Source organism: Austrofundulus limnaeus, unplaced genomic scaffold (assembly GCF_001266775.1).
Source record: "Austrofundulus limnaeus strain Quisiro unplaced genomic scaffold, Austrofundulus_limnaeus-1.0 Scaffold12, whole genome shotgun sequence".
Taxonomy (NCBI): Eukaryota; Metazoa; Chordata; class Actinopteri; order Cyprinodontiformes; family Rivulidae; genus Austrofundulus; species Austrofundulus limnaeus.
This window is the reverse complement of record NW_013952414.1, coordinates 2,630,920-2,641,011: the sequence shown is the minus strand read 5'-3', so window position 1 is coordinate 2,641,011 and position 10,092 is coordinate 2,630,920. Positions and strand designations below refer to the sequence as shown.

Genomic DNA, 10,092 nt, shown 5'->3' with positions numbered 1-10,092 from the left:
CATTTATACTATGCAAACAAAAAAGACAAAAAAAACTAAATCAACATTTTCAGACATGCCAACCAATACAAAAAAAGATTTAATAAGTAAAATATATTTAATTTAATTACTATTTTTGTTGCTTCCAAACTCCTTCATTATAGATAATTAGCAAAATTGACCAGAAAGTTTATTATAAAATTAACTGTTATCATTCACCCTGATAACACGAGCTGTGGTTTTGTTTCTTATGGATACCCAGTAGTTTATTACATCAGATTTACACACAAAGTAACCAAAAACTTTCCCTGTTTTTTATTCAGTGGTAAAGCAAAAAGCAGTGTGAAAGTCCACACTGTTTCTGAACTAATCCAGTCCCAACAGATGGATACGCAGCTTGATTTGCACAATGAATATAACATGAGCTTTAACACTTATTTTTTATCTGTTTAGCATTTACTCACTTGAATGTAAGTAACATGAGTTCCTTTAGTAAGAACACCACATGAAAATTTATGTAACATCATCTCCCGTACCATGACGTAAACAAGGACGTCAGCGTGTTTTAACAAGCACCACTGCGGCTCGTGGTTATAGGAAAGTAGGAAACACTCCTCAACGATCAAATGCTTCTCTCAGCCTTATTTCACCTCAAGAAGATCATTTAGTTCAGGGTGATTTTAATGCATAGCAGCTGGATATTTAAATTACCAGCTGGTTTATTAGGCACATAAAACTGAGGAGTCTAAACATGTGGAAACCGTTGACACTTTTCTTTATGCTGATAATGTGCTAATGCTGGAGATGTTTCTTTATATGTAGATAAATAATAAATCTGGTGGTCAGTGGACACAGTTATGCAAGCATAAGGGTAAAGCATAAGGATAAAAGCATAGGATAAAGCACAAGGATAAAAAAATCCAGTTTTACTAACAAAATCCTTAGTTTTTCCTCACCAAAGAGGTTTTATTTCAGTTTTTCTGTAAAGTTATTTATTAATCCTACATTACTTTTATTTTAGCTGATTCCCAATTGTGTCCTTTATTTCCAAATTAAACACTTTTTACATTTTACCTTTTTGTAAATCTAATTTTTTAATGCTAATCTGGAAGCATCATGTCTGTGACGCCCAAAATATTTCATACAGTGTAAGAGCGCCATCTAGTGGCAGGAAGAAATCTTTTCAAAAATCAGTTTTTATGTTTTGAAGTTTTTCTGCTCCATCAGGATCTCAAGTGTCACACACAGTGTGGGTGGAAACAAGAAATGTAAAAGCTCAGCTTTTTCAAATAATAAATTCCAAAATCAGTAAAATAAAGTCAGTCATCCTTGTAATTTGGATCACTTGTCCATGTGTATTATGTGTAAACTATAACTGTAAAGCATCTGTAAATTGTTAATACTAGAGAGACGCGAACAGTCGGAAACAAATTCCTCGTGTGTGTCAACATACTTGGCCAAAAAACCTGATTCTGGTCCTAAAGTCAGAATTTTGCAGAACCCTGTTTTCAAATTAAGCTGAAAGTCGTTGTAATTACAGGTTTGCTCCACAAGATGGCCTCGTGTGCACGCTGCAAAACCTTCACTGGTGAATAATGTGAACAATTAAAGTTGTTCTTTTTCCAAATCAAACCTATAGTGATAATAGCAGTGCAGAAGCTCTGCAGCTAACAGATCTAAACATACAAAGATGCAGCCTTCAACAATATTTTATAAAAACATATCATCATTATCATTGTTATATCTTTATTCTATAATAATAAAAAACAACAACACATACAAAAGATAATAATAGGTTCTAAAAAAACTCCTCATCACATATTGTTCAGTGAGTCACAAAAAAATGATGACGCCAGTGGTTCCACAAGTGTGATCTAAATCTTAATGTACCCATTTAAGGGTTTACTAAAATTGCAATTATTTTATTGCATGAGACAGACAATCTACACATGCATTTATACATAAGATTCCTGAGCACAGCTGGACATATGGGTGCAGCATCGTTACCACAGATGGGCAGTGCATAGTGGAGTACAAAAGGCTTTAACAGGAGCTCTTTACCAAATTTTCTGATCAACATATTAGCTTGCATACATCATACAATGCTGCCTAAAGACAATGGATGCAAGTGACCAAAAACCAGTTTTGTCCCATCAAGCTATAACACCTTGGAAAATATGTAAATACAGTTTGGTGAATTCCATTCTGACTTTTTGTTTTTATTCCCACAGTAGAGCTCTCCTGGGTTTTCTTCCATAAAGCCTAATATGATTAAAAAAATGTGAGGGAGTGTGATCAGAAGGAGACAAACCTCGACCTTAGTGTTCAGCATGAATGGTTTCTTGGCTTAAATCTATTATCCACAGTATCTGATCAACCAGGGGTTGCATTTCTTCTTGCATCCACATCCTGGGAGGTTGGAGTCCCTTGAACCTTATTGAGAACTGTGGTTACATAAGAACACAAAGCTTCTTTGAGGTGGTCTTGTAGTCTTTACCTTTACCATGAATATCTATAATCTTCATTTTGATAAGTTCTAGTCTTTGTTTTATCTGCTCCATGTTCAGAGTGCTGCACACAAAGACACCAAATTACCCAGCGGCTTGTCTGTTCCCTTTAAATAGGCTGAATAGCTGATGAACAGCTTGATGGTACCTACCAATTACAATCCACTTAGTTTCAAAGGTGACTATAAAACAAAGACTAACAGTCTCTTTAAGGGTACCAACAAATCAGCTCATTTTATTTTAGCACAAAATTGTTTTAAAAAAAATCACTCGAGGAAAGTTATAGGTGTCAAACTGCTGCGTCAGATGCCTGTGAGGTTCACAGTGTTGTTAGAGAGTAAGTCAATTAGTGATAAGAGCCTAGGTGAGGAGGATGTAAGCAGGTAATGCACCTGTGAGCCTTTGGATAATTAACAGATCCTAAATCTCCTGAGACTGATCCTGGAGAGCTCCTTAAACACACAACTGCTTCAAATGAGCACGCCCTGTGTGTTGTTGGTTTAGGTGCACGGGGTGACAAGAGGACATGGAGGAAATTAATTACCAAAAATATTTCCAAAGTCTTTCCCCCAAAGGGACAAGTAAAGGAGTGAGGGTAAAATACATGCTGCTGTGTGCACACAGGGGATAACAGCAACCAGTCGACAGGCACAAGATTTGAAAGATAATCTGGTAGAGTTTGCTTTTAACTAAAATGATTTTTAAAAGTTATTTAAATTAAGCCTAACACTATAGAAAATGAAAGTTAACAAAAAATAAATAGATGTTCTTTAATGTCATTTCCTTTTGTTTGTGTGCTTGAAAATCAGATCTACAGAATAAACTAGTTATGGGGAATTCAGGAGCAAATCAGATTGCTTTCATCCACCGTCCATTATCTTTTACCTGCTTCTTCCTGTGGTACACAAATCCAGCTGACGGGCAGGGGACACCCTTGACAGATTGCAAGTCCATCACAGAGACAAATAACCATTCACTCTCTCACTCATTCACAGGGATAATAAGTTGACAATTAGCCAAACATGCATGTTTTTAGACTGTGGGAGGAAACCGGAGTACCCTGAGAAAACCCACTTATGCATGGAAAGAACATGAAGACTCTATTCAGAAAGACCCCCGGCTGAGATTGGAACCGGCAACCTTCTTGCAGAGAGGGTTATAGGGTTGTTTTCACGATTAAAAAAATAAAAACATTAAACAGAATTTTTGAATTCACTGTGTACAAGAAGAGCAAACATTCCCCTTGAGCAGAACAGGTAACATACTGACTGTTATTGTTTGATTCCGCTCATAAAACAGCTCGTTTTTAGGACCGCAAAATTATCTCATAAAAAGGTGTTTATGTAGTGTTTTAGTTGCCCTGCAAAGGTGCAGGGCCTCTTTGTTGAGGGGTAGGGAACCACATTCAGGCTGGTGGAAATGGGGAGGGGATTATGCTTTCCCTGGCAGTGGTTCTGGCTGTTGCCATGGCATTGTTCCCCACAGCACATGGGAATGGCATGAAAAACCTCAATAGTCATATTGTGGATGGCAAGTGCAATTTTGGTGACATATATTTTTTGTAACTATTAGACATGCAAAGTACAGAAAATAAAAGTAAGCAACCTAGCGTCCAAAAAGCAATACAGCGGTCAGTTAAAAAAAATCATGCATTTTGAGTCATCACACGCCTGCATGTGGATGGAGCACATTATCACTGCTCAATAGAAATGCAACATTTTTGAAGTACTTTTGCAGGCTGTATTTCATGCTAACGTTGAGTCTCAGCTCCCAAGTAGTATGACTCATGAGAGAAAGGTAATCACAGGCAATGATGTGGACCGCTGCAGGGCAAGCCCCGTTGTGGAGGAATACCCTTGAGAAAGTCCACGCCGTCTGCAAATGACTGCTCATATAGGTCTAGGGATCGCCCTGGCTTCCCGGCAAATCACGTGCGTCCTTTCAAACCGGTCAAGTCACCTCGTCCAATCAGCGTTCAGTTTACAAGCGCTGCCTCCACGCTATTGGTCGATTTCAGACAAGGGCGGTTTTTTTTTTCTGTCGCTCGCTCCAACAGCACCATCTCTGGCAGGTGGTGAGCGCTTAAAATAGGCATACAGCGGGCTAATGTTTTAGGACGACAGGAAGGTAGCTGTTGTGAATTAAATACGATTTTGGTTGTTTTCATTCGTCGGGTTGGTAGTTTAGCCAGCGCCGCCATTTAGGTCCATGTAAAACCCACAGGAGCCTCGGTGAATGAGACGAACGTCGGGGTTCTCCCCCCCTCTTCTCTCTCTCTCTGTCTGAGCTTTGGTGCCTTTTTTTTAACGACCAGCGATAAAAATTGGACAACTGCTCCTTCATCATGCAGCTTCAGATAAAAGACGGAAAAGCCCCTGCATGCTGACTATATTTCGTCACCGGTTGAGTTGTGAACAAGAGGGGCAGAAAAAAAAAAAAAAACGACCACGGCTGCAGTGTCAGGAGGGTCTCACATCCTGGAGCTGCCTCACTTGTTCATCCGCCGGTGTTGTTTTTTTTTATTTTTTTTGTGTCGCACAGTAAATGATATGTGGATGATATTTTTCGGGAGCTTCTGTTTTCACCTCGGGAAACCCGCGAAGCCGAACACGACGACGACACCCGAACAACGACGACGACGAGCGGACGTTCTCCCCCTCCTCCTGCTTTGAAAAATGAGGAAGCGATTTCACAAAGACCCAGAAAATGGCAAGAAGAAGGTCTCGTCGTCCGTCGTGGGCCTGGATTTGAGCAAGATGAGAAAGAAAAGGGCAAATGCAACAGCGGCATGAATCGCCCCCCCACCTCCCCCACTCTCTCAGCATAATGACAGCGAAAGGAGGTAAAACTGTGGAGGCAGAGGAGACGCAGCATCGATGAAGGCGATCTGGACAAGTTTTGTGTCGCTCATAATGAACAGAAACACTTTACAGCTTCGTATCAGATCGTTTACACCACACTGAAAGCTACTTTCGCCTCTTTTTAAAAAGATTTTCTAAATCACCAGTCATCTATTTTTGCATCTTTTTTTTGTATATATTTATATATATATTTTTGATCCGGATCCAGCCCTGACTATTCAATGGAAGTATGTTATCAGCTGCCGGTTTTGCCTCTAGACAGGCCGGTTCCCAAGCATGTCCTCAGCCGGAGAGGGGCCATTAGTTTCAGCTCCAGCTCTTCTTTATTCGGGGCTCCCGATCCAAGACAGCTGTCACAGGTAAAATACTAATTATTATTATTATAATTAAATCGGTCTAAATTTCATTTGTTTATTTAGTCACAGAGGGGCTTAAAAGGGATTCCACACAGACATCTCTACAACAAATGCACGAATTACCCACAGGAATCTTGCAGGTGGTTGCTGGGTGTCTGCATTTCTGTCCTTGTGAGAACATTGCATTGACTTTCATTCATTTCTGTAACTGAAACCAGAACCTAAACATTACCAGTCTATGCCTAATCTTAAACCCAATTCACACTATAATCCCAGATCTTGGTCTTCGAGGGCCGCTGTACTGCAATCTTTATTTGTTTCCCTGCTCCAACACACCTGATTCACTGATTGGATTACCTCGTTGACCTCTGCAGATGCCTGGTAGTCACCCATTCATTCAAATCATGAGTGCTGGAGCAGAGAAATTTCTAAATTATGCAGGACAGTGGTCCTCAAAGTTTAGGATTGGACACCCCTGCTAAACTTAACCCCAAAATGGCATTCACTTAGGACAGGGCTTTAGTCCTTATAAGGACTGCTGTTCTTTACAAGGAGGGCGATAATACCTGAAAAGGTTCTAAAAAAAGTTAACTCAGGTATATTTAAACACACTTTTCTGACTGCACACGCACGTTTGTAGTCTTAATCCTATTTGAACATTGCATTGACTTCCAATAATTTCCTTAGCTTAACAATGATCCTCACCTGGGGGTTTATGACTGCCATAATAATTTGATCCAGTGACTATCCCCCCCCAACAAAACAACATCATTTGCACCAACACAGTAGAAATTAACTGTTTAAGTACACAGCTGCAACTCTTGTTGACTTTAGGCAACTTTGACCTGATTTCAAAACTTACAATGTCATATATGCATGTTTAAGCATAACTTCTGCAAACAGCATGCAGGGTTTTAAGAGGCCCCAGCCCCATGGTAGGACTAAAGTTACGCCCTTGTCTAAACCTAACACCTAACCTAGAAATGGACTCTTGTGCTCATAATGACCATTTTATCTGACTAGGTAGGTGATTGTATCATAAATGTTTCTAGAAAGGTAACAAAACCAGGCACACACACACACACACATACACACACATATATGCAGACAGAGAGCATTCAATTGCCCAGTAGCGCTCAACACATTCTTATCTGCAGGACCTAAAACACACACACCAAGCTCTCTCCCAAATTTATGCATGTTGACCTCAGATAAAGGCCTTCTTAAGCCAGCACTAACGTGATGCTGAAGTTTACCACAGGGATTTATCAGCAGGAAATTCTGGTATTTACGTTATCATCCACTCACATATGGACATAAATTATTAAACCATACTTCCTGCTTGCCTGCCTTCTGAAGTGTATTGAAAATATCCCTCTGGTGAGCATATCTCTATTTATTTCACCTGCTGTGTGGTGAAAGAGGGGAAAAAAAGGTGGGCAGCAACAGTCTTCAGGTTGTGAGGTCATATTTCTGCTTTACTTTTATGTATGCATTGAAACTAACATGGAAGTATGGTGCGTCTCTGTTCCATTAGCCCGTACTGAGTCATAATCGAACATTTGTCTTTGATTTATTAGTCTTTTGTTCAGTAAAACCAAGTGTAAGATGTGTAGCTGCTCTATATGTTCAGCTAAAAATGTAAAAAGTCATTGGGTGTTTATTGTACGTTCTTTTACCCTTTTAACAAACCAAGCAAAAACAAAAGTTTATCTTCATGTCCGCATCCCTGTGTGTCACCAATCAAATAAAACCAGTGCATAAAATTAACCAAATTAGCTTTTATCTTACTGGGGCTTCGGAGTGTCAACTGATGTCATGATATGTTGTTAAAGTTGGCTTTACTGCACTTTTCTGACTATCCATCATACAAACAACCATTCCCCTACGGCTCCGCTACAATCCTCTGCCTCAAGTAGAAAAACTTGAAGTCCTTAAACTGTTCTTTTCCCACTGTGGCATTTGAAATTTTGCTTCTCAAACTGAAGCGCTCGAGTTCCCCTCAAAAGCTCTCAAAATGTCAGAAGAACGTCCATCTCAGCGTGATGTTTTACTGCTCGTCAAAGTTGTTGTTTCTTGTTGGAGTTCACTAGTTGATTTCTCACGTGGCCTTTTGTACTTGTTCAGTGGGTCAGAATGAGTTGTCCTGTTCTGTGCCCTTTTTGTCATTAAAAACGGGTTTGTGTGCAGCAAACAGTTCATTCTGTTGGGCTCAGCAAATATCTAGTGAAACAATAATAGGATGCTGGACAGTTTGTAGAGATTTTACAAAAGTACAAGTTGGCTCTCTGTTTAAATTCTTTGCAGTTCACTAACATGGAGACTTGCTAAAAGAATCAGTTGTCTTTTCCCTTTTATTAATGTTTTGGTAATATCGGTTAAAGATGCATGCATCTACCAGTGTTTTGCTCAGCAATTACACTTCTACAAATATTGTGTTTCGGCCTTATTTACAACCATAAGGGTGCGTTTGTCCTCAGTGGCTGCTGTGTTGTTGTGTGTGGTTCCACAGGCCTGTTGTTTGTGGAAGCAGGGCTGGACTAGCGTCACAGAAAGAGGCAGTTAGGCATGTGCCTGGGCTCTGTGGGCAGTGGTTTGGCAAATTTCCATATTCACAGATGGCCAAAGTCTCAGTCTCTCTTTTTTTCTTTCTCTGCCTATCTTGTTCTACTCACTCAACAAGCTCTTTCTCTGTCTTTCTCTTTGTGCCCTCCCCCCAATTCCCTCACAAATGAAGACATTTCCTCTTGTGAGCAGAAGACACAAAAGTAAAGACAAAGACCGTTAAAAATGTCAAACTGTTGTTGTGATTAGGTTTGTATTACTTGAAAGAATTTCTGTCACCTTTTTAATGGCAAAGTTTTAGATTGAGATCATTTTATGATGAGAAATGACAGTCTTAGTCCTTTTGTTATTAAAGTAGTCATTAAAATTGGTGAAGTGATTCATGTTCTTTGTTAACAAACATGGTTGAATCTGACAGTTCATGCCAAAGTTTTAGGCAAAACTACTGTGCAAACTGTAGCGCTTGGTTTGCGACTGTATCTTACTTGCAACAAGTTACACCCCAGCACAGAGTTATGTAATTAAATTAAAAAACAAACATAATGGCAATATTTGGCATTTTCTGTAGGAAGTATGTAAATGACAACTAACATTACTGCTACTTGAATGCAAATATTCATAATTACACTTGATGTTACCATTTTCAGTGGAAATTAGGCCATAATGAGATATCGTTTGTCAGTGTGCATGGTGTTTTGTGTTTAGCAAATACCTTGTTTTACTGCATCACGAAGAATAGTAGATTTGTTGTGTCTTTTGTTTTCGAACTAATGCTAAGTAGCTATCGGTGAACGGAGGGTCTTCAGTGATTAACCGGGATGATGGAAATTTTAAAGTATGACGACATAGAGCAGACAGAAGGAACATAAAATGGTGATTAAAAAGGCCTAAACATACAGGATTTGTCACAATCTGTCAGTAATGATGCAGCAGGATCATTGTTGTTCTCAGTGATACCTACCAGTAATTTAAGTGACATAGAGACAGACTCAGGCGTTAGCGCCTCTGCTATTGGGAGGATACCAGCTTTGCCACAGTCCAAAAATAAGAAACCAAGCTTGGCAGAACCAATTTTACCTGTCCCTTCCATGGAGCAAAAGGGATGGTAGCAGCCAACTGTCACTGTTGGTGCTGTAAAGGATTAATACAGAACCAGTCTATTTAMCACAGAGAACGATGAGTCTGTTTGTGTGTTTTGGGCTGATTAGGGACTAAAGATATGGCTAGAATAAATATGTCTATTCAAAGCTTTGGTATGTACACGTGCAAGAATGAAAATGTTTTGTTTCAAGATTCCAATTTAAAGTAAAGCCTGACAGGGTGACCACATTCAAAAACAACTTCCTCTGTTTTGTCCATGAAATACTTGATCTCTGTTCTGCTACGTCACACTTACGGTTATTTGCCAGTGGTGCTTTGAAACTTGTTTGATGACTGGAAGCTTGGCACAAATTGCATTATAGGGCACAGCAACAAAAAATTAGTTAAGGCAGTACAAAGGAAAAATAGACCTGATGAAACGGCTTAAATAAAAGTGGGGCAAGTTCTGTGGAAAGTCCTGGTTCAGGTTTTGGGAAACTGTTTGTTCAAGGCTTTAGTGATATTTTTTGACCAGACTGATTCAGACTGTTATCTCAGTTTTCTAGAGTTCGTAAGTGAGCTGTTTTAGTGTATCATTAAAGTGTAAAAATGCAAAAGCGAACCATTTCTCAAACTTTCACAAAAAAAAAAAAAAAAAAAAAAAACACTTTAAGAATCTATTCAGTTGATGTGTGGGTGATGTCTGTCAGTCACTGTCAAGTTGATTTTACCTACCTACCCGCC

The 10,092-nt window shown here is 39.3% G+C and overlaps 1 protein-coding gene across 5 annotated transcripts in view; it reads left to right on the top strand.

Moving 5' to 3' along the window:
• Positions 1-4,490: 4,490 nt before the first annotated feature.
• The window catches only part of pde7a (phosphodiesterase 7A), a 28,803-nt gene continuing 23,201 nt past the window's right edge, over positions 4,491-10,092 (top strand). For 4 of the 5 annotated variants that reach the window (XM_014002279.1, XM_014002278.1, XM_014002277.1 and 1 more), the window contains exon 1: positions 4,492-5,706. In XM_014002279.1, coding sequence (XP_013857733.1) covers positions 5,569-5,706 — 138 coding nt within the window. In that variant the 5' untranslated portion in view covers positions 4,492-5,568. Of the gene's footprint in view, positions 5,707-10,092 lie in introns of all 5 variants that reach the window. The other variant, XM_014002276.1, reaches the window with a different exon arrangement.